Raw genomic sequence first — 25079 nt, 5'->3', positions numbered from 1 at the left:
GACCAAGGTGGGGGTCAGGCTCTTCTCCCAGGGAACCAGCAGCAGGACAAGGGGACAAAGTTTTAAGTTGCACCCGGGGAGGTTTAGGTTGGACGTCAGGAAGAATTTCTGCACAGAAAGGGCGATTGGACATTGGAAGGGAAGTAGTGGAGTCACCGTTCCTGGAGGTGTGGAAGGAAAGACAACGTGGCACTCGGTGCCCTGGTCTGGCTGACAGGGTGGTGTTGGGCCATCGGTTGGACTCGGTGACCCCGGAGGTTTTTTCCAGCCTGTTTGATTCCCTGATTTTGCGATCCGGCGGTTCCGCAGGGCCGAGCGGAGCCGGCGCGCCCCCACCCCCTCAGCGCGGCCGCCAGGGGGCGCTCAGCGCGCCCCTCCCTCCCGCCCTCTGCGGCTCCCGCGGGCGGGGCGGGGCCGGGCCGCTCTCGCGATACCCGCGCGGCGCCGCCCGGCCCGCGGTGCCCGGAGGTGGCGGCCCGGCCCGGCCATGGCGTCCGACAGCGACACCGAGGAGTTCTACGATGCGCCCGAGGACGTGCATCCCCCGGGCTCCCCCGCGCCGTGAGTTCGCCCGGCCATGCCTTTCCTCCCTCCCTCCCTGCTTCTCCCAGCGCGGCCCCGCGGTCCCTGAGCAGCTCCCGGGGGTGTGGGGGAGAAGCGGGGTCAGAGCGGGGCCGCGGCCGCCCCGGAGCTCGGGGTCCGCTCGGAGCGCGGAGGGTGCGGGCACCGAGGGGGCTGGCTCGGCACTCGGGGCTGCTGCGGCCGGCGGTGGCCGTGGGAGGATGAGATCATACCTGCCTTCCTCAGGCGGGAGCGGTGTGGTGCTGCGAGGAGACGTGCGGGGATGGCTTCGGGATCGACTGAAGTAATCCCTGAAATGCGATAAAAGTATCAGATTTTCTGGGGAAGGAGAAGCGAGCGAGCTTCGTCAGCAACAGGCAGCTGTTGCTGCGTGAAGAACAACTTCTGGAGTGCTCTGTGCCCTGTTTTTAGTGGTGTTTTCAGTGGTGTTTTTAGTACTTTTACTGTTTTTCATGGGGATTGGACTAGATTATCTCCAGAGGTCCCTTCCAGCCCTAACAAATCTGTGGTTCTGTCTCTCTTTGATGCTTCCTGCCTTTAGCCAGTTGGTTCCAGTAGTGAAAATGTATCAGCGTTTTGTGAAATAGATGCCAGTGCTGCTGCCTCAGAGCTCACCCTGACACCGTGTTGTTGGTGTCAGCCAAATGTGCTCCCTCCTGTAGATTTCTCTTTCTGGTTGTGTGCTGGACAGGTTATGGCTTGTATCACTTCTGTTTTTCATGTAGCCTGGACCTAACCTCTGCATTATTTTACTTGTTAGGATGAGGTTTCACATGGCTTGTTTGTAGAGTAATAGGTATGGATTGTGGGATCCATGCGTTTGAAGCTTTAATAATGGACTAAGGAGCTTGTTTTAAGCTGCGACTCAGAGGTCACTGGATGCCTACAAGAAAGACTAGATCTTTTCTCCTCACCTTCAGATCCTGTATTAAAGTTTTTCTGAGCTTTGCTACTTAGCTGTAGCCTGGTGAAAAGCACATCCTAGCATACAGATTTGCAAGATGTGATAAGCAAATTCACAATACTGAAATGAGGTTTTCTCCAACTGCTTACCTTCTTCTAGGAAGACTCAAACTCTTCTCTGCTTTAACTCAAAGTAAACAGCTGAAAACTGCAAACAGCAAAAACTGTTCAATGAGTTAAAGCAGCTGGAGCTTGTCAGGGTTGGGACAGGAGAGGGTGAAGGTGAGGAATTAGTGTGACTAGAGGCCATAGACAGGAAAGGGGAAGCAGACAGTTTGGTAGAAGTGAACTACTCAACCTGCCCAGCTGCACGTCCACCTTTGTCTGATACACATAATGCCACGTGTTCTGGCTTTGCAGGTTTACACCACCTGTATCTGAGCAGAACTTGATAATACAAAGTCACTCACTAGAAATTCAAGTGCAAGATGCTTTTAATTTCTCTAGTGCTCTTCCATAACCTGTATCAATGCATCATTGACTCGAGTCAATAGAATTCTGTGAGCCTGAGTCAAGTAAGGAGGTGATGCCTGTGAGCTTAGTTTGCAATACAGTTACTGGTCTGTAATTCAGTCTGTTGTTGAATCTAACAATATGGACAGTATTTTCTCAAAATAAGCTTTGAGATTTCATAAGAGCTAATTTCACACTTCTAGGAAGCAGGCTGGTATATTATTTTGCATGTGTAATGATGATGAGTTGGGACCACAAAAAAGAAAATAATCAAAACCTTGTTGCAAGGCAACTGAAAACAAGTACATGTTGCCCTCTGCAGTTTCAGGTATTTCCTCCTGCATTCTGTGTTCTGATGATCAGTAAAATCAGTTGGGAATCCTTTTGGCAGCAATAGTTTGCAGCAAAGCAGTGTAGATATATTTGCTCTCATTAAAAATGTGACATTTGTAGCTTCCTCCCTCCCTGGTCTTTGTTCTATGTGGGGAAGTCCAATAGCTGCTGATAGAGAAACTCTGAAAATGGTGCCAAGTATTCATGTCAGCTTGCTGACTTCTTTGCTGTTTATTTACTTTGTTGTCTGGTCTATAAGAGTGGAGTGTTCAAGTTGGATGTAGGCTCCCAATTCCCACTGTTAAGTCATTAAATTACTGATGCTCGAGTCCCTCTCGAGGAAAGCACCATATCCTCATCCTTGAGTAGATCTGTAACTGGTGCTTTTTAAGAGCTAATTAGCAGAAATTGCAGAACCTGATGCAAAGTGTTTCTTTCAGATTAGACTGGTCTGAGGTAGTGTTCCTGGGGTAGAGCTTCTGGGGTGATGAATTCTCTAAGGTGAGGTGTATTTGGAGGTGTTTTGAGGTTGCTGTATCCCCTCTGGTGAGGCCTGTGTGCTTCCCTTCTGCTCTGGATCTTGCCTTTTACTTGTAATTCTGCTTTTGACAGGACGTGTTGGATAACTAAGTCCAGAGTAAAAAGGGAGAGGTGGTGTGACACAAGATGCCCCTATTTAACCTCTTTAAAAGCACTATAACTTGCTTTAAAAGCACTATAACCATGGAAGAATTTAGGAAAAGATGCTGAAATGTAGAGGCCTGAACAGTCCCATGCAGGAGGATATCAGTTTTGAGAGAAGGAAAGTATGAAGTAAGGTACACTTGGTTAGATGCAGGCATGTGACAGACCCTCTATATTTTATTTATAGGAAAAATGATCCACCCACTCTGAAATCAAGAACTGCCAAACCTAATAGTTTGAACTTCATATGCCTAACAGTGGGGGGGGGGGTGGGGGGGGGGGGCAAGTTTCTTCCTAGTATGCTGTTATCCTAAGATTTGTTATGAGAAACCAAACTAAAGAGATGATATAGGTAATGAGAAATGTCCTCTGGTGCTTTTGTTTAAGTTCTTGACTTCAGTAACTTCAGTAGTCCTGTCTTTTAGAAGTTGCCTTGATGCTTTTCCTGAAGAACCTAGTGTTCCTCTGTGTAGCAGGACAGATAAGGCTTGTTGACATGTGAGAGATGTTAGTAGAACTTTTGTGTGTGTATTTTAGCCAATGTGTAAAGCTGATCCTGGCAGCAAATAGATGGAGTGTGAAGTGTTGGTTGTGTTCAGTGCTGCAGATGCATTTCTGCACTCAGAGTCTGCTGATGCTTCTACACAGGAGCTTCCCCAGGGCAGCCCATGCATTGCAGCAGTGAATCTCTAGGTTTGGAGGTGTGACTGCCATGGAGAGCTGCAGCAGGAGTAATTACACTTGCAGGGCAGGCACAGGTCAGAGAGAACATGGTGTGCAGGACAGCCGTGAGCGCAGTTGCTGGGCTGGCTTTGAACCTGTGTGTTCTGTACAGGGCACAGCTGCTCTGTGTGCACTGCAAACCTCTTCCCATCTGCTTGCTAGCACACCTGTTGTATAACAATGCACATCCTCCCAGGAAGGCAGGCACTGTCGCTTTGGGATTTGCTCAAGGCCAGTATTCACATTGTTTTTTGTTTGAAGGGCTGAATGTTTTGTTTTCTGTCACAAAACAACAACCTGTTGAAAATGTGAAGCCCGCTTCAAACAGGTGCTAGGCTGAAGCTACCTGATAGTAAGAATAGGAGCTTCCTGTAGTCACTATCAGGCTGAATTATACAGTAGGATAAACAATTTTTTAAAAAGTTTCTTTGTGAGTTTATTTACTTTCAAACTAATCAGACTCCTATTTGTGCAGGTGAAATGGGATATTTCTTTGAATTGTTAATTCAATCTTTTAATCTTTGTAGATAACCTTGAGGCCTTCCTTTGTTAAACTGGTGTAAAAGTGGTATCATGTAATTCACAAGTTATGTGAAATGCAGTCTAGAAGTTGTGTTGCTATCAGTTTATAAATCCCACATTTTAGTAAATGCTCATAGCAGATTAGTGTTTGCCTTATGCCTTTCTGTGGCATATGTCAGTTTTCATGTGCTGCCTGACCTTTCAAAGCCAAATCAATATTTGAACTTTGGGTTGATCCTATGTAAACATTTTAAGATACTTTTGCCACTGCATATATATATATTTTTTAAATGCAAGGATTTCATACACTGCATCCAGAAAACTAATGGGCTTAAAGTAAAACTGGGGCATGGAGAAGGCTGTAAGTTCAGGTGGTTGGGAATACAAGACCATTCCTGAGTCATATTGAGCTACAAAAGATTTCAGTTACTGAGCTGGCTGACTGTGTAAATGTAGTAGCACATAAGCAGCAACTGCTCATGACTCAGGGAGCGATGGTGCTGACAGACACACAGCTCAGGTCCTCTCAGACAAGCCACTGAGCTTACCTGGCTGTAGTATGAACTGGTCTGAAAGTGGGTTTTTTGCCAAACAGTTGTAAGCTGGAAGCTTTGTAGTATTTTAAAAGCAATTAAATTCCTTGATAAAGCTTCTCCTTAATTGTGTGTGTGGGTTATGTCAAGCTATCAGCATGATGTTATGTTCTACACCTGCTAGTTCTGTAACCCTTATCACTCAAGCACCTCTTTCCCAAGGTAGCTGAGTAGCCTGAGCGTGGAAAGTAATATCTGGTTTTGTTTGAGTGCAGATTTTCTGCAAAACTAATTAGATGAAGACGTCTGAAGCAGTAGCAGTGTTTTTGAACCTCCTATTTTGTGTAACCAAAGTAGTAATGAGTTGCCTGTACCAGCAAGTGAGGGGCTAATTAGGGGGAAGTGTCACAGTAGAAAACTGAAATATCTATTTGCAGTTGAAGGATTTGGCTTATTTATGTTGTTAAGTCTAAGCAGTGTCTTGTAAAATAGGACCCTGGCTGAAGCCTAGGCATTAATGTTGTAATTATAAATATGTTTCACTGTTAAAGTCATCTCATGGATTTAATGAACTGTGGCACATTTCTGCCACTCCTAAGGAAATCCAAGAGTTGATAGTGGAACTGAAAATATTTCAGTAACCAGAAATCCCACACAGGCTGTGGTCTTTCCCAGTAATGTATTTTGCGAGACAAAAAATGTTCTTGATTTTCTGGCCAAAATATTAATTTTTCTCTTTTTTGCACATTGGGTTTAGAGCTTTCTAGGAGGATTATGCCTCAAAACAGTGTCACAGGTATTGTGTACCTGAAATTAATATTTGGACAGAAGCATCTCAGTGTAACATGTTAGATTAGCTGCAATGATAGTTTTTATGTACCAATCCACTGTACTTTCTTGTTTACTTAGCTCTGTTTATAAATGAGATCTTTGCTTTTTGTGATTAAATGCTTCCAAAGGGTAAAAAGAAGAGCTGAAATTCTTTAAAATCAAATGCAAATAGTTGTGGGTTTTTTCAGGAAGTATTGTTCCTTAAAGTGATTTTGGAGGCAGGAGGGGCAGATGATCCTGAGATGTCGATATTTGTCTATATTGCTTGGTGCCAGGTTCAGAGTGACACTGATCTTGGTAGGCAGCTGGGATATGTGTGCAATCCAGGTAGTTCATTTGGTAGTAAGCTTATAGGAAATTAATCTGTAACTCTGTCTCTGCTTGTGACTGACAAACTGATAAAATCATAGAACAATTCAGGGTGGAAGAAGCCTGGAAAAATCACCTGGTCCAACCTTTCCTTTTTGTATCAGTAAGATTCTGTAGTCAGAATAAGCAGTGTGACTCAGTATTTAAATATCTTCCAGAATTCTGAAAGTCTTGTAGAAGATGTAAGTTCAGGTTATAATAAAAGCTGACCATCCACTAATTGAATTGACTTGGCAAGAAGTAATTATTTGATACCATTCCCCTAAGATAGCTTGTTCTTTCATGTAATTAGTGTTAGGAGAGGCAGTGTGTGAGTGGTTGCTAATGCAAAGTCACTGTTTGGCGGTCTGTATTTTGGAAAGTAGTGCACACTGGTTCCTTCCTGTTACAATGTATTTTGTCTCTATTTATACCAAATGTCCCGATTAGAAACAAGATCTTAGGTTTGCTACAGAGTCTGAAGGGCCGATTGGCTGTGATAGTGCCAACTCTATGGATCAGGATTCGGGCACTTGATTTGCAGGGTACTGGAGTGTTTGTGCTTCTGCTTTCTGAGAGTTTTTGTTTCTTTAGTGTCTACCCAATGCTTGGCATACACATACTAATTTAAAATTCTCTGTAATGCAAAATGTTTTTAGTTTTGTTCTTGGAATAACATCTTTTTATTAGAAAAGGGTCACAAAGATGTTTTCTAGAAGATTCTACTGACAAACTCTCAGAGTTTGTAGAAGCTGTGGATCTGTGTGGGGCATAGAGTAGGGAACTTTGATAGAAGTGATGTGAAGAGTATTCACTTTGTTGCTCATCTAAATTATCAAGTATACAATTCCTGCAAAGGAATTCTGTTATAGACTGTTTAAAACAAAGCTTGCTGTCTTTGAACTCTATCTAAGTCTATCTTCTCTTTCTAACAGGTCACCAACAAAAGTTGGAACCCATGTAATAAAGGTGAGTTTCTTCTTAGAATCAGTCAAGTGCTTGTTGATGAACACAGGATAGAGGATTTCCACCTAATATAGATGTGCTACAGTAGTCCTGACATGTGCACACAGAGGAAATTATAGACTTTCCTTGTTGTAGGTAGCAATTGTGCTTGTCCTGAAATTCCAGTTTTCATTTTATTTAGGGTATGTTACAGTGTCTTGAAGCTCATTTTATTCTGACATGTGTATGTGCAATTTAATTAAGCTGTATGTGATTACTAAACTGTCCTCTTTCAACTGATTTGTGAGTAGTAAGCAAGCTTTTGCAGCCACCTGGGTTTTGGTCCTGATTTAAATGAAATAGTTGATTATGTTCTCTTTTGTCTCCACAATAAGAAAAATCTTAATGTTTGTACTTCAGAAGCCTCCCCTCTAGGTTATGTGAAGATAAAACACTATATTTAGCTTAATGAGACAACGTTGCCACTTCCCACGCAGGTAATTGGTATTCTGTGCATAGTGACAGCAGGGCTGAATCCAGCACTCAGTGAATAGGTGAGGAGCTGGAACCTTGTGCAAATAGCACTCATTTCCTGGTCTCAGAGGGCCAAAGGTGGTGCTGTACAACACTTCTGTCTAATGAATGCTTGTAGTTTTGTCTACAGTGTTGGGAAATCCTTGTGAAGCCAGTGTTTGAGCTGTCAGCAGTACTCTGCTGTGAATCAATAGTATTTTAACAGTGATGCCCTATCTTGCTATGCCTCTGAGGGAACAGGGCCTTACCCCCCATTTTGTGTTCTGTTTAATGTCCCTTTAATAATTAAGTATTACATGTGCAAGCCTTTCAAGCAGTGTTGTTTTATCATTCTCACTAAACTTTGTGCAATCAATGCACTTCAAAACTAACTCTAATGTCTTCATTAATTATTAGCTGTGAAGTTCTCTATGTTGCTATTAGATTTTTAAATTTTTTAAAGTATCTTCCTAAATCACTTGTTCAAAGCTAAGTTTCTGAATGTGGAAAAAGTAGTAGCTTCTCTGCTTGGTATCATATCAGTTCAGTGAATGTGTGACTAATGGTATAGTTTGTCTTGGAATGGGTAAGAAATATTTCCTAAGTCCAAAGTTTAATAGGTGTGTGAGTTTAATGTCAACAGAATTGGAAATTAATATAATGGGCTTCTGTAAGCACTGATTACACTTAAGTATTTAATCATCATACGTTTGAAGATAGGTTTTAGTAATAAAGCAAAGTAGAGCTTGCATTTAGATTAGAAGCATTTTGTGGTAGGAGGGGGAGGGAGTGGAGAGGGAGGAAGAATTTTTCTATAATTGCAGCTGTCTTTGCACAGTATGCCTTTACTGTAGATCACAACTCTCCAAGATGGATGTGAGTAAAAGTTTGGGGCAGGGAGGGGTTTCAGACATAATATGTTAGGATGCCCTAGAGTTTCTGTTTGATTGTCTGAGAGTCTAGACAAAGTCTAAGGAGAAATTTCTTACATATCTGTACTAGACAGTCACTCTAAATAAAAAAACAGGGACAGATGATTGAAAATACCCTATTCTAGTTGGCTCTGCTTTGAGGGCTACTGGATCTCTGCAGATCCCTTCCAATGTCAAGGATTCCATCAGATTCCACTGTAGATATTGCTGATGTATGTGCTTGTGGACAATGTGATGATGTGGCCTTTCATTGGACTAGTTGGTCTTTAAAGGGTTTTTTTTCCTAACCCAAACTCTTCTAATAATTCAGGTAGAAAGGAAGGTGTAGTGTATCATAAAGTACTTACTAGTCCATATCACCTGAGGTTAAAGCAGTGTCCTGTGGTATAAACTACTTCTGGTTCTGAACCTAAAATTTTGTAGGAATCAATACAGATGTTTATTCACAAATAGATTATTTTCACTTCAGCTTATTTGGATTTTGGAAGGATCTGTATGAAGATGACTGATGGCTAAAATCGACAATGTGCACTAGGAATAATTGTAGAATGTAGGATTCCATGTTAGAACCTCAGAAGCATATCTGTGATCACTTGATAGAACTGCCTGCCTTAACTTGGATATTTCTAAATAGTTTCTACTCTGTGTGACTATTATACAGTTCTTGCATCCTTTCCTAAAAGCCAGTAAAGAAAATAGAAAATATTTTAATACAGAATTTTCTTGCTGCAGATTATTACATGTGTTTGTTTCTCTAAACTTCATGCTGCCTTCAGATTGATTTTAGTTGAGGTTGCAGCCTCTTATCTACAACTGCCTATTTTGTTGCATAGTGTGCAGCCTTTCTGTGCATGACTGTGAAATACTACTCGTGTACTGAGCATTACTGTTTAAACATCTGACAGCAGTAATGTGTGAAAATGTGGCAGATTTCTTGTCCTTTATAGTATTTAATTTGTTGGAGCTATATTTTTGTTAGATTATCTTACTGAAGAAGTTAGTACCATAGTCTTATGACTTTCTCTTCTGTAGGATATGGACGATAAACTACACAAAGCTGGAAATGAAACATTTGTACGAGAAATGAAACAAGATGATTCAAAAGAGGTTAGTTAAATATTGCATTGTTTCCAACATCACACCAAAAATCTTAAATAATTTAATGATCAATATTCATCCTGAAACTACCATAGATTAGAATTGGTTGTTAATGTTAGTAAGAATGTTTATCTAAAGGGTAAAAATCAAACTAAGTGTTCTAAAAACATATTTAGCATTCACCAGTTTTGAATAATTTGTGTAATTTACAGGATTGTATTTAGCAGTACATGAGAACTCTGAAGAGTGAACAGCTTTTCTTTCTTAACTTTCTCTGCAAGTACACTAAAGAAGACTATAAATCAGTCACTGTTGTATCTTTTGAATATGCCCATTTCTGCAGCAGGGTTCCGGTCTTAAACAAAATGCATATTGTATATAAAACAACTTTTCAGTGGAAGAGTTCTTGTGGATATTGTGCAGGCTGACTGGTTTGTGTACCCAGGAAATGCCTGCTGGTGACTGGTAGAATGGTTTTGTTTTGTTTCTCTAGATCATTGACAGTATTATAGAAGAAAGCCAGAAGGCCCAACAACTAGAGGATAATTCTTTAGCTTCTAGAGGAGATGAATTGACTGTTCCAACTTCAGATGGAAGTGCTTGGATTTCTGGAGCAGGTATCATTAGTGATATCCCAGAGGTACTAGCTGCTAAAATACCATTACCAGGAGACACTAGAGAACCAGAGGATCAGAGTGTGTGTAAAGACACTGAATTGGAGTCTGGGAAGCTTTTGTTTAGTTCTGACCAACAGGAATCTCATAAACTAACAGAAGTAACAAATACAACTGACCATAAAATGGATGAAACTGAAGCACAAGGAGAAACATCAAAAAAAGAGGACGTAACAGACAAGAAAGAGGCAAATACTTTAGAAAAAGTGGCTTCAGATTTATCTACCAAAGACCTTTCTACAGCAGAAGAAATGGCCCCAGCAAAGCCACCAAGGCAGCTGACTGTAGAGCCTGACATTGTGGCGAGCACGAAGAAGCCTGTCCCGGCCCGGCCCCCGCCTCCCACAAACGTTCCTCCCCCGAGACCACCCCCCCCTGCTCGGCCAGCCCCACCTCCCCGGAAGAAGAAGAGTGAACTGGATTTTGAAGTGCAAAAACCTGGTTTAGAAGGCAAGTATTCTATTTTAGATGGGTTTACTTATCTACAGTGTTACTGTTGTTTGTGTTTTGAGTGAAGGATCATTCAGTCCTGTGATTTTAGTTTAGTTGATGGGGAAAAAAACCCTTCAACAATCTTAGCTTATTACATTGAAGTAATAACCTTCTGCTTTAGAAGTGTTCCTCATTCATAGACTTTCTTGTAAAGTAAGACTTACTACTAAAGTAGCTGTAGCTATAGCAAGGAGAAGTTGACTCATCAATACATAAGCTAAAAAACAGTTACTTCAAATAAAATGTGTATGGTCTGTATTTGCATAGAAGTGCAAGTCAAGATGTGGACTGAGGTCTTATGAAAATGAGTAGTCCTGGGCTACTAGGTAAATTACTATTAAACAGAAGTTAATAAAGCTTAAGAGGCTTAGGTGTGAAATCTTGCCTGAACCTCCAACTGTATATGAAATACATAATTATAAGTTAGATTTGGTGGCAGTTGATCATTGAAAAATACCAAACTGGTATTCAGGTGTTCAGGCCTGTAACTGATGTTAGGATTTGATGCCTATGGCAAGTGTTATGCTCTTCTTTCTAATAAATCTCTTTTCAGTTTCTCGAGACAGTTTCACAGCTGGTGGTCTTTTAACTTCAAGTTCAGTGACAGAGGGTGTGCCCAAAGATTCTCAGCCTTCCTTGGATTTGGCCAGTGCAACCAGTGGAGATAAAATTGTCACTGCACAGGTATTAGGAAATGGTTGTAAGTTTGATAACTGTAACATTTTCTGTTGCTGCAGTGTTACAGTAGAGACAATGTAATCTATGTCTGTACAATTTCAGGAAAACGGAAAAGCAGCTGATGGCCAAACAACAAATGAAATACTTGGACCACAAAGACCCAGGTCTAACTCTGGCAGAGAGCTCACAGATGAGGTATGAATGGCTGTGGTCTGTGCATGGTACACCTTTGTGCTTGCTTTCCCTGTCTGTTAAATGAATTGTCATAGTCACAGGTCACTCCTTGTTCTCTGAACCACTCCATGCTGTCACCATGAATGCAAATAGGAGTGAGGGCACAGCTGGCTTTGTCCACCTAAGAACTTTGTGTCCCCTGAGTCATGTGTGACATTAGCCTTTGGAAGTGTGAGCTGTAACAGACCTGAAATGCCATCAAGTTTGTGTTAGTAGCTATGCAAACACCTCAAAGGATTTTCACGGGAGGGAACACCAGCAAACCTGGTATTTTGTCATGTGTCTTAAAGGGGAAGGAGTCAGCAGTAGGAAAATTATCTTCCTCATACTAAAAAATAGTTTCTTCAGTTAATAATTCCACTAATCCTGATGCTATTTGGCTTTTGTAAGTTTTCATTTGTGTCTACTACTGTATAGCTTTTTTTAACTGTTGCTGAACCTATGTAATCGTTCATGAGGTACTCCAAATAAACCTTTTCCTTCATGGTGCTAGTCAGTTCAGAATTCCTTTTCTCTCTGTATGTTAATTTTGCCTTTGGCTAAACTTAAGATACAGCAGCTGGAGTAGGAAAGGGGAAGACTGCAACGTCTTTTAGTTACGTAATATGTTTGATATTAGCATGAAAGGTGTCAGGCAGTGGTTCATGTCTCTAACTGCATTTTTGATTTATGAAATTGAAGCTTGTGATATGTAACTGTTCATCTTTGTCTAGTGGTTGATAATGCTTGCACTAACACAATAATTTAAACTTAGTCTTTGTAAAATAAATATACAGTGAGCTACAGAACTTCCCAGTAAGATAAGTTATTTGGAAGTTTTGATTTCTGTTTTGCTTTATGTTTTCAAGGCTAATCAAGTTCTCTTCATTTCACATCTTATTTTTTTCCATAGGAAATTCTAGCAAGTGTAATGATAAAAAACCTCGATACAGGTGAAGAAATACCTCTGAGTCTGGCAGAAGAAAAGTTGCCAACAGGCATTAATCCCCTGACTTTGCATATCATGAGGAGAACTAAAGAATATGTCAGGTATGAATCATGAGAGCTTTCAGCTCGTAAGATGCTGTTGCTTTCACAGCTTTTGCATAATGGGAATCTGCTCTTATGCAGGTAAAAAGAGCCCCAATCCATCTGTCTGACTAATCTGAGCTAATTCCCAGTTCTCAATGAACCAGGCTCCTTATTGATTTCTCTCATGTTAACTAAAAGTTGCTGATATTGCTGGAACTTGACAAGCAAGTACATCTGAAAATCCACTGATCTCCAGTTAACCTTTGATGTACCAAATGCCATTTCTATGCCGAATTAAACAGTTTACAGTCAAGTACTGGATGTGGTTCATGTCACCACCTCCTGTAGCTTTTTCAGTGTTTCATAGGAGACTGCTCCTCTGAAGATCTGTTGTCATTAGTACAGCTGACTGCTTTGAGATTTACCTGTTCTTAATAGAGCTTTAGATCCTTCTAATATGTAAAACAGAGTCTTTTTGCAGTCTTTGATAGCAGAAGACATGTGTTTAATGATCAGAAATTTGTTTCAGTCTAGATGTTCTTTTCAAAGGCCTATATGAATTTATACAACAGACAGTTTCTAGTTTTTTTGCTTTGGCTTATTATTGAAAAGCTCAATTCTCTAGAACTGTTTATTTCAGAGTTAACTACTATTCATTTATTTGATCTGTGGAAAGCGAGATATGAAAACAAAGTGGCATGTTACAAATTCCTAGTAATTTAATGTGTTTTTTCTGCTCTTAGCTTTCAAAGTGTCACTATAAGCTTAAGTTGGAAGTTTGTGGCAGGGAATATTATACCTTTGGCACCTGCATAGTGTATGCAGATTTAGTATCAAGATGCTTAAAAATTGAAAGACTTGTTTATTATGTGATTAAAATACTGTCCATGTTTTTCCAATGTGTTACATAGAGGAATAAAGATGGATCCTAAAATGCAGAGCCTATTTTACTAATGTTTCACTCAATTTAAATTCATTATGATATCCCATTAAAGTCACTTCTGTATTTCCTAGTAATGATGCAGCACAGTCTGATGATGAAGACAAAATGCAGACACAGCAAACTGACACCGATGGAGGGAGGTTAAAACAGAAAACGTAAGTTGCTGGTTTATGTTTTTTCCTTTCCCTAGAAAGAAAAACAGGTTTTGTTTTTCTAAGCTGAAGCTTCCCTTCTGACTACTGAACAAGTTACCTTTTAAGTAATCACTTTACAAGTGATACCTGATTTTACATAAGCCTGTAGCTCTGTGGTTGAACTGAAGATTGCATTACTGCTGTCAAATTGGCTGTTTATTTTAAGAAGCAGAAATGAACAAAAGATAAGATAGCATTTCAAATCGAAGTTATTGATTCATAGTAGCAAAAAAAATGAGAATTTTCCATTATTATGTGTTGAAAAAGCGCCCTTGTTTTTAAGGACTCAACTGAAAAAGTTCCTTGGCAAATCTGTAAAGAAAGCAAAGCACCTTGCTGAAGAATATGGTGAACGTGCTGTAAATAAGGTTAAGAGTGTTCGAGATGAAGGTAAGTGATACTCAATTTTTTATTTATTTTTTTTTAAAAGGATAGTTGGTTTATCCTTGTGCTTTTAGGAATCAAAGCTGGCAGGGGAACGTACCCTGCTGCATTCATTCTTCCACTGTTCTACAGTTGGTGATGTGATTATTTTAGAGTTGAACCTGTAGCTTAGTAGGCATTTCGAGATGACCAGTTTACAAGGATAAATTCTTGTTAAGTAATCATTGAGAGACCTTTTCAACTAAATCAGCTTAATACTCTGATTTTTTGTTGTGCTGTTAGAAAGAGGTTTTGATGTCAAAATGTCACAATATCACATTTTTGGAAAGTTATTCCAGCAAAGGTGGAAGTAGGGATAATTTTCATTACTTTAGTAAATCAGATTGTGGCACTGGTTGCGAGAAAACAATTAGAATTCTCATATAGCTTGAGCTCCTGTTAGATTTCCCAGCTACAGCTGAATTCTCCTCCTCTTGTTTCATCAGTGTATCTTTCAGACAGACTTTTAGTGCTGCAGCAAGCTGGTGTAACCACAGCCTGAGATAAATGCCTTGGAACTGCTGCACTTCAGCAGTGCACTGGCTGTTGGCCACAGCTTTTTTGTAATTCTTATACTTCATGGGCAAATCACTGGGCCTCTGCAGTGTTCTCAAAGAGAAGAAACCAATAGACTTGTTTTCAGCACACATTAAACTGACAGAAATCACTTAGTGCAGGATCTGCTAAGTGCAAGACAGGTGCAGAACAAAAATTGATAGCAGTTTTTATTTTCAGTGTTCGGTATTTGGATTTACTGTAGCCTAAAATTAATGCAGATATATTTTTAGAACTTGATGCAATACTATCCTTATTTTGCTTTAAGATCTTAAAATTGCCTATAGAAATTGTCTAATTCAAGACTAATCTGCTACCAAAAAAGCTACTAACAGATTAAATGGGTGCTGCAATATGTAGTGCTGAATTTGTGTTCCTCTTAGTCTTTCACACAGATCAAGATGATCCCTCTTCCAGTGATGATGAAGGGATGCCCTATACAAGACCAGTTAAGTTCAAAGCAGCACATGGCTTCAAGGGACCTTATGATTTTGAACAAATCAAAGTTGTTCAGGATCTCAGTGGAGAGCATATGGTAGGTCTCAAATTCCATCTGTGATTTTGCTGAATCTGTTCAGCCTGAGATTCAACTTTTCATTTTCATCTACTTGCTGACCTCCAAAAATTACTGTCAGATTTATTCTCTGTGAAAAACTTAATTCTAGAAAATAATAGTCTGGGCAAAATAAAGAAGAAAATTTGACTGGTTTTCCCAGCTCTTCAGGGGGTGAAAAGCATGTAGACTCCCAGGCATCAGGGATTCTCCAGAGTTCTCCTTTGAAGAATTATGATATCAAGTGATATTTTAATTTTTTAGTTCCTGCAGTTACAACTTTAGGCTGAAATAGGCTATTTTCCACTACCAGAATTGAGCACAGAGCAGCAAGCTTGACCTGCTCAGCAGTAAATAAATCAGTCTATTAGACAGATGAACACAAGTATTGAACAGAAATACTTAATAGGTTCTGGAGGCAAAAGTTGGGAGAGGTTAATGGAGCATGTGGATCAGAATAATAAGGAGGGGAGAAGCCAGGATAGGATGTATGCAGAGATGCCTGTGGAGAGTGAGGCATAAAAACTATCATCACTGTTTGAAGTGTGCATGCTTCCCTATGGAGTCTGGAGTACATTCTAGTATTCCTCATTTCCCACACAGCAGCTCTCTGACATTGGAAGTAATCCCTCATCTCTAAGTGTTGGGCTGAGGGTCATGACCTACAGCAGTCAGTGACCAGAGATTGCAAGCTTGTCATCCACAACCAAACTTTCCATTCCTGCTGGTAATCTGTGTTAGTTTCCATCATGCCTGTATTTGACTTCTTAAACCTAGGAAATGCCTCCAAATTGGTGGAGCTTGTTGGAATCAAATGCCTAGTATCTTTTTATTCAGTAGCAGGAGGAAATGGGGTACTGCTTGTGTGGTTATGGTTTATTGACTAGTAACTCTTTGGACTTTGCAATGGAGAAAGAAGTGTTACCATCAGAGGCTTTGCAAAACCCTCATGCCAATTATGAATATAACAAATATATGTAGTACCCATTTTGGTTGCCAGTTGGTGTAACCAAGCACAGTTTCTACTTAAAAAAAAAGTGTGCAAAACTCAAGTGCGGCTACAAGTACTTGTCAGTTCTACAAAACAAACAGGAGGTTCTGAGTCCCTCAGACAGCTGTACAATTCTTATGTGGAATTCTGTGATACTGCTGGCCTCCTGTATTTCCTCTCTTGCAGTCATCTGCCCTGTGGGCTTTTTCTTTCAAACTGCTTTTGCACATGTGTTGCACAATCCACCACTCTTAACAATTACTTATCAGCGTTTTGATCTACAGTTTATTTTACTTGTGGTATCTTGTGTGCGACTAAATCTTGTCAGTTGACGTAGCAAGTCTTTTTGGTATGCAGAAAAGCACTTTTTGTGACTTAAACAATCATCTCTTTATTTTGACAGGGTGCTGTTTGGACAATGAAATTTTCTCACTGTGGTCGGTTACTGGCATCTGCAGGGCAGGACAACGTTGTAAGGATATGGGTTTTGAAGAATGCCTTTGACTATTTCAATAACATGCGCATGAAGTACAACACAGAAGGTATCTGTGCATGCCTAGAGCTCTGAAGCAGCAGAAATTCTGGCTGTTTGGGAACTTGATGTTGAGCATGGTGTTTCTGTCTGTGTTCCAGGCCGTGTCTCCCCTTCTCCCTCTCAAGAGAGCCTGAATTCTTCCAAGTCTGATACTGATGCAGGGGTAGGTACACAAGGTATTGGGAGGGGAAGAGATGGTCTAGTTTGTAATGCCAGATCTTCATTGTTGCTTTATCCAAACACACATTAAAGGAGTTCTTGGCTTGTGTCTTCTTGTCAAACTGTCATATCAATAGTTGTCTTCAATCAAATATGTTAATCTTATATCCAAGAGGCGCAAGCAAGGAAGCCCATCACTGAATTTGAAGGGTTACAGAATCTGCACAGCTGTGCTGTTGCCTCCTGCCAGAGGAGTTTGCTGAGTGAATTGCTAAAGGGAAAAACCCCACAGCATTGAATTTCCTGTCTTAGTGCTTTATCTCTGACGATTACTTGTGGTTAATGTCTCACTTGATGTTTTTTCTGGGGAAGGCCAAAGTGAGCAATGGGATTCTCAGAAGCATAACGATACCTGACATATTTAAATTTTTCACATCTGTGTAGATAAAAATGGAACATGACTGAAGAAAAATATTCAAACACTCTTGTGAAGTTTTCAGATACTGTAGTAAACTTAGCCATTAAAATTAATGTATTTAGGGTGGGTTTTTTCTATTTTTGGCTTCCACTAGTGTAAGAAACAGGTGACAAAATCAGGGTTTAAGTGAAGATCGTGGCAGTAGCGTTATTTAGTGTGTGTTGTTTTGGCAGAGGGGGAAGCAGGGAGGCAGCAATTGTTCTTTAACTCATGTAAATGAGTGGGCTTGCTAAGCCACACACACCAGAGATGTTGTTTTGAGTGGTTGGGTTTTTTTTTTGGGGTGTTGGGTTGGTTTTTTTTTTTTCCTTCAGAGGTTTTTTATAGGAACTTCTAGGACTTCTTAAAAATTATTATTTTGCACCTATTACTTCTGAACTGGTCTCTTACTAGGAAGTTGTCATTGGTGATATACACCAGAAACTTGGAAACCTGAACTCACATCTTATATTCTGAAGTGGAACGCAGTTTTTAAGGTTGATATACTTGTTCCAAAAGCTTGTCTTTAGGTATTTGCTTAAATTGCTGTCAAACTGATCCCACTGAATAAGAGCTGAAAAATTGAAAATTTGGAACTTGTTAATTTTGCAATTTCAGGATGATGTTTCACAGCCCTTGTACTTGACATTTACTTCAGTTATTCATTAGTGCAATATTGTTTGTTCAAATTGGTACTATCCTTATACTTTTTCCAGAAGTATGTACCTCATTGTTAATTTCTCCAGCTAATATTTGGTAGTATTTCTGTACATTTCTCTCATAGATTTGTGGTGGAGTTGATGAAGACCCAGATGATAAAAATGCCCCGTTTCGTCAACGACCGTTTTGCAAATACAAAGGTCATACAGCAGATCTTCTTGATCTTTCCTGGTCTAAAGTAAGGCACTTTAATACAGGCTACACACTTCTTCTGTGGTTTCCTTGTTTTCTGTTGTCAGCTGCCACTGGAACCCTGCATTTAAACAATATGAAATGACTCTTGAAGTTAAGAGAAGTTTTGTAAAGGCAACATTTATGCTAGTTGAAATAATTGGAATAAAATGAGCAACCTTCTTGGGCTTCTGTAGTTAAAAGTTGTCTTTAAAAAAAACCAAGCCAGTAACAATTAAAGTTGTGTAACCAATAGTGAAAGTAGATGATTTAGAGTGAGAGGATTTTCCATTGAGCTGTGTGGTTTCTGTTTTATGATATTACTGCTTTTCTTGTCTGCAGTATGCTACACTTCTTGTGTGAAGTGTACACATTCTGAAGTTGCTGAATATGTACATCTATTTTAAAATTAGAGAATTACCTTGTTTCACATCAGATTGTTCAGATAATTCTCCACATGAGAATGCAGTTGTCCTTTTAGGAGCACAGTCTGAGGCATCTCTGAAGTCTGTCATGCCATTTCTTCTCTGAATACTTTAAATACATTCCAAGTACTCATTTTCACTGAGATTCTTCCAGAAAATTTTCTGTGCCCAAGGGTCAGTGCACAGCTCTTAAGGAAAGCACTGATCAGTAACTGTGATTTGGATAAACCTTTTTATCTGAAAAGATAAAATGTTGAATTTCATGGCAACATAGAAGTTGGTAAGGCTCTACCAATCCAATTCTGTATTTCCAGTTACTTGTGTGTCTGTTAATAATTGTGGAATGCTCTTGTTTCACAGAATTACTTCTTGCTCTCTTCTTCTATGGATAAAACTGTCAGATTATGGCACATATCAAGAAGAGAATGTCTTTGCTGTTTCCAGCATATAGACTTTGTCACTGCTATAGCTTTCCATCCAAGGGTAAGTGTAACTGTCCTCTTAGATCTAGAGAGGTAGAATTTAAAATTATAACATTCCACTCCCTTTTTTTTAATTAAAAAAAAAAAAAAGGTTGAATAATAGTTTGTGCACTTAAAAAATATGTCTCATGGATAATAAAAAAATCATAATGAGATTGTTCAGAGATTACAGAATCCTTGCGAATTTTTAAAACTTGACAGAATATAACACAGCCTGATCAACTGCAAGCAGGGGAGGTGGATCAGAGACCTCCAGAGATTACTTTCAACTTTTTATAATTTTTAAAAATTATATATTTTTATATTTTTATTATATATATTTATTTATAATTTTTAAAAATACTGTAATCAAGCTTCTTAATATTAATAAAACTCAAGCGGAAGAACAGTGTTTGTCAGTGTTCCCTAAACATACAGAACTAGAAGATGTATGGGAAACTGTGAAAGGAGCTTTCAGCTCTTGGCAGGGTGAGTGTTGGGAGGGTAGAAAGTACTAACAGTCAGCAATTTTCTAACCTGAGGTATAACTGCTTGTGTGTAATCTTGTCAAGAACCTGTAAGAATTTGAATTCCATTTGCCACAAATTTCTTAAACATTATAATCAGCTCATCTGAGGGTTCTTATTTGGGAAATTGTGTAGAGGAGCTATTTGGAAATGGAGTGGGAAAAGGTTTTAAGGAGGGCAGAGACATACTCATAGCACAAGCAGAGATTAAACCATGTGTGTGTTCTCAGGATGACAGGTACTTCTTAAGTGGTTCATTGGATGGAAAACTCCGACTCTGGAACATTCCTGACAAAAAGGTGGCATTATGGAATGAAGTAGATGGGCAGACAAAATTGATTACAGCTGCCAACTTCTGCCAGAATGGCAAATATGCAGTCATAGGCACCTATGATGGAAGATGCATCTTTTATGACACAGAGGTAAAAACTTTGAGGCTGTGGATTTTTTTATGTTAAGTAATAAATGGATTTAGAAGTTATGGTTATTTAAATGCCAAGAAAAACCTGTCAGAGCTTGAAGCAAACTAACATTTTTACACAATTGTTTCAAACTGGGACATGTTTTGTTATCTTTTCAGCACTTGAAGTATCACACACAAATACATGTGCGTTCTACCAGAGGTCGAAATAGAGTTGGAAGAAAAATTACTGGCATTGAGCCTTTGCCAGGAGAAAATAAGGTACTGTCTTTCAGTGCAGCTTTGGCCCAGGACTGAATTCTCATATCTAATGCTTAGTAAGTTTGTGCCAGATCTTTTAACACTACTGAAATGATCCTTCCTCTTTGCTGATTTAGAGTAATACAATACTGAGTAGTGGTATAATAGAAAATATTTTCTTTTAATGACATTATGCTCTGATTAACGTGCAGGTGAAAAAATAGTTACAGATGGCTAATTGTTTCCACTCCTAAATTTATTTATTTATTTTCTAGATACTAGTGACATCAAATGATTCCAGAATCAGGTTGTATGACCTAAGAGATCTGTCTCTATCTATGAAGTACAAAGGTTATGTCAACAGCAGCAGCCAAATCAAAGCCAGCTTTAGGTAAGACAATATTGTAACAATGAAGTTACTGGATTTGGGAAACTCTGTGGCTGAAGTACAGAGGGTTTTTTTTAAATAATCTACATTGGCACGAAACTGAGCCTCTGAAATGTCATTTGGCTCAGAATGTAAAGGTTAAAAAAAAGGCTTTGCTCAAGAGTGACGAGCTGGGAGCTCCTGTGGATGAATGAATGCAGTTGCATCTTGTGGACAGTGTGATGTGTGTCCATTACTGTTGCTGTGAGTGCAGGAACTGTGTTAGAACTGAGGTTGGAAATTACCTTGGGAGATCATCTTGCTCAGTCCCCCTGCTCCAGATAAATTTCCCAGATTAAATCATCTCTACATACTGAACTGTAACCCAGTTAGTGTCAGAGTTTAGAGATGCAGAGCTACTGTAACACATGCCTGAACAGCTAAGAAAAGTAATGTTTTTCCTTCTTTGAATCTTTAGCCATGACTTTACCTACATTGTAAGTGGTTCAGAAGATAAATATGTCTATATTTGGAGTACATACCATGACCTGAGCAAGTTTACATCTGTAAGAAGAGACCGAAATGACTTCTGGGAAGGCATTAAAGGTAAAAAACCAGCTTTTGAACTTTGTTTTATCAAAGTTCATATGATTTGAAAATTGAAGTATTTTATTTGCTATGTGTTTCACTTGAACAAATTCTTAGTAGGATGCATGGTAATTGGTGCCTTATCAGGAATCCTTGTTCACAGGAGACTCTCTTGGGATGGCAAGAGACAAAGTAGCTTAGAATTTGTCCAGCTTCAGCAAGAGATTTGAAAATAATGTAGTGCTTTACTGGCTGATTGTAGAAATCAAAATAATTATCAACCCATAATCCTTTAGGGAAAAATGATTTTGAAAACAAATGCAAGCTTTTTCTCTTTCATAGTAGGCTAAAAGCAAAAACGGGTGGGGAAAAAGCAGCATTTTTATCTGCTCCACATACACGCAGTTTTTGGGAAATGTGGACCATGTTTGTATCAAACGTTTTGTGGAACTCTTGCCAGTTAGTTTTGGGCATTTAGAGCATTTTCTGAAATCCCTAAGATTATAGGACAATGACAGTTGCTCCTTGAATTCTGAGTTTACCTGATGCCACTAGCACTGAGATTCTTGTATATTTACTAGAACTTATGCCTGCTATTCTTGTAAAATTAACAAATTCTTGAAACAAGGTAATCAAAATTGGATTGTCTTTCTGAAGCACACAATGCAGTCGTCACTTCTGCGATCTTTGCTCCAAATCCTGGTTTGATGGTGTCACTGGAAACTTCTGAAAAGCAAGAAGCTGAAAGTAAGGGAGAAGATTGTGAGATATCAGACACCATACCCTCTGGTAGGTGTTTTAAGATGAACTCTGCTTGGTACCATGGTAAGAGCAGGAAAATACTATAAATGCTTTCAATCTGGGTGGGGGTTTCTTAAGAAGAAAAGTCCTTGCAGTGGCATGGGTATGTATTGCAATTTAGCATTCCACCTCAAACATTTTGGCAGCTGTTGCATTCTTAAAAGCTGAGGATGTGGGATGAGGGGTACAGTTCCCATCCTAGGTACTTTAGGATTATTCCTTTTACATTGGAGCTCTTAGGAGGTAGAGCTGCATCAACCATTAATGAAGAGGTTTCTTTCCTAGAAATGCAGATTTTCTTGAAGTATTGGCTAGAAATCAGGAATATGGTAAAGGAAGAAGAGTATCACAGTGATGTCATATATTTTAAGGAGAGTGTGATTTATATATATTTTTTATTATTTTTTTTTAATGAACTAACAGTTTATTCTCTTTCCTGTTAAGGAGCTCTGAAGACAGATCACACAGAAGTGCTTTTATCAGCTGACTTTACTGGAGCAATTAAAGTCTTCATTAACAAAAAGAAATATGTATCTTAGTTGGTTTGCAACTGACCGCATAAAGCTATGGTACTGTGGGATTAAAATTCCATAAATAATGCAGGCAAAAGCAAAATATCTAATATAATAATGTTACAGGCTGATTTATTTTTAAATCTTTATTTTAAGGCTACTCAAATATTGGATTCTTGGAAAGCAGTGTGCCTATTAACACCTGGGCTTGTAGGATAGAAAGGAATATGTAAGAATAATCCTGCCAAACGTTAGACTCTAAACTTTCTACAAACAGTTGTTTTGCAATGTCATTGTGAACCTGCACAGGTTTCTGCACAAAACCATGTTCACACATGTGTGTGCCTTTTGGATATATGCACGAATTGGAACCTGTATCAAAAGCATTTTAGTGGTGCTTGTGGCCACTAGATGTCAGGAGCTGGGGTGGGAGGAAGGCTGGAAAAATGCTGAATAATGTTGTCTGATCTTTGCACAAAATTCCATTGGAGAAAGATTTTGAATTTGTGGTAGCTAATATTCAGAGTTTTAAGTTATGCAAGTTTTTGATGGGTCAGCAACCATGTGTAAATGTTTTTATAAATTTCTCAACTTCAGGACGTGAAAATTCTTTTGTTGTCTTTTAATTGTTGTGGACTTTAGATTCCTTTCTTATACATAATTTTTTGCACACTGGAGCACAATACTTGTGTAAAGAATTCTCTCATTCCGTGTTCACGGGCACCAGGATATATTCACCTTCCAGATAAAATTAAGCTGCATTAGAAAGTTCTTGTATTTTACAACTATGTAAAATAAACTGTTTACATTTTTTAAGCATTGTAGCTTAAAGTTTTAAGTTCTTCTTGTTTGTTTAGTGCCACTGAATTTTGAAAGTCCTTGTAAATATTCGTATAAAACACCTATGAAGTAACATTCTGGGCATTGTAACCCATGAAATGTTATTGATGGTCAAATGTTTCAGAGAACAAATGTGTCATTAAACTTGGTCACACACTTGGAAATTGTTGTTTCTTTTCCATTTTGATTTGTTAATTTACCCTTTGTGTGAAGTAGTTTTGACCTGTTTCTGCAATCATTGATCCTGCAAGCACTTGTTACCTTCTGAGTTCTACTTTTCCTGATCTTGTCACACCTTTCTTTCTGAAAGAATGGGGAATGCAGTACTGCAACTGGATATTAAGCAGAATTATATGATAGTTTAGCAAGAGGAGGACACTTCAAAAGTGTGCACAGAATCATCTTCCCACTAGTGGAAGAATGAAGACGTGGAAAGGCAGGAAGTGAGTCTTTCTCACCTTTTAATTCTTTTTCACTCATGTGAGTTTGGTTATGACTTTGTATAGAATTGTCTTGGACAACAAAGGCAGTTGCAAGGGGTTTATTATCAGTCAAAATAGATACAAGAATGGTACACGTGATATAAAATTACCTTCAGTTAAGACAGTTGGGTGAGTTTGACTCAGAGTTGAAAATACCTGCATGGATGAAACAAGCTGAGCTCTCAAGGCTTTTTTGTTACTTTGAGCTCCATGAACTGACAGAACTGAGGAGATGCCACAAGAAGATATTTGGTTTATGACTCCAAAAATCAGATTCTATTATATAAGCAATAACTGTGTAGAAGACTGTAACTGACTGAGATTTCTGTGAGCTGTTACCAGACACTTCTAAGGTTTGTTATACAGTTTCTACATATTTATTGACTCATACAAGTTAAGAAGCTGCTTTGTGCAGTACAAATGCCATCACTTTGCTTACAGGTACCCTTATTCCAGAGTCTTGGCACATTGTGGCCTTCCTGTCTCTGGAACTAAAAGTCCAGACTGGAGGAAGAGGCGTATGGGCTTAGCTTTGGGGAGTTTGGGTATGCTTTTTTTTGTGTGTGTGTGCTGCTCTTCCATTCCTGCTTTCCCATATTATAGTTAAAGTAGTAAATGCAAAAATTAGGGATGAGTAATAGGAGAAGGGAGCTCTCATTAGCTGCTAAGAAATACACAGAAAAGGATGAGTCAAACCCAGCTTTGAGTGACTGAAGACCTGGCTGCTGTCAACATGTGGTGTTTGGGATACATGTGGGGCTGGGTGGACTTTGGGAGGAGTTCCTGCAGCATGAATGGCCTGCATTTTGGCAGTTGCTTTACATGTTCTATGCAAAGTCTCCTCTGTAACCTCTTAATGATCTGAATGGTTTTGGGTTTTTTTTTCCAACATGACTACTTTGGGGATATAAGTTCAGCTGTTAGTTTTGCTTATTAGCTGCCAGAAACTCTATTAAGATGTCGTGTTTGGACCTGTTAAGTACTCAAAAAGGGTTATTGTTTTCATTATCCAGGCAGTAAACAAAGCTGATCTTGAGGAAGATTAACTTCCATTTATCTTGATATTCAGCTTTTCAGCACTCAGTTCTGCTGTTCCCCTGTATTTGTCTAGCATTCTCAATGCTTTTTCCCCAGTTGAACTGTTCTGCTCATTTTTGATGGTTTA

General features: G+C 39.2%; 1 protein-coding gene across 2 annotated transcripts; it reads left to right on the top strand.

Moving 5' to 3' along the window:
* Positions 1–410: 410 nt before the first annotated feature.
* Positions 411–23596, top strand: WDR44 (WD repeat domain 44). Of its 2 annotated transcripts, XM_056491386.1 has the most exons (20): positions 411–561; positions 6908–6941; positions 9395–9469; positions 9954–10584; positions 11180–11310; positions 11407–11499; positions 12431–12567; positions 13564–13647; positions 13970–14076; positions 15048–15199; positions 16612–16750; positions 16842–16906; positions 18144–18257; positions 19036–19158; positions 19894–20085; positions 20244–20345; positions 20600–20715; positions 21170–21297; positions 21937–22068; positions 22525–23596. In XM_056491386.1, exons 1-20 carry the CDS (start codon positions 488–490, stop codon positions 22617–22619), a joined length of 2724 nt encoding a protein of 907 aa, XP_056347361.1. In that variant the 5' UTR covers positions 411–487; the 3' UTR covers positions 22620–23596. The 2 variants fall into 2 exon arrangements, with proteins under 2 accessions (XP_056347361.1, XP_056347362.1); XM_056491387.1 differs by lacking the exon at positions 9395–9469 and having other exon boundaries at positions 440–561.
* Positions 23597–25079: the final 1483 nt, after the last annotated feature.

Source organism: Oenanthe melanoleuca, chromosome 4A (assembly GCF_029582105.1).
Source record: "Oenanthe melanoleuca isolate GR-GAL-2019-014 chromosome 4A, OMel1.0, whole genome shotgun sequence".
NCBI lineage: Eukaryota > Metazoa > Chordata > Aves > Passeriformes > Muscicapidae > Oenanthe > Oenanthe melanoleuca.
This window is presented reverse-complemented; position numbering and strand designations above follow the sequence as displayed.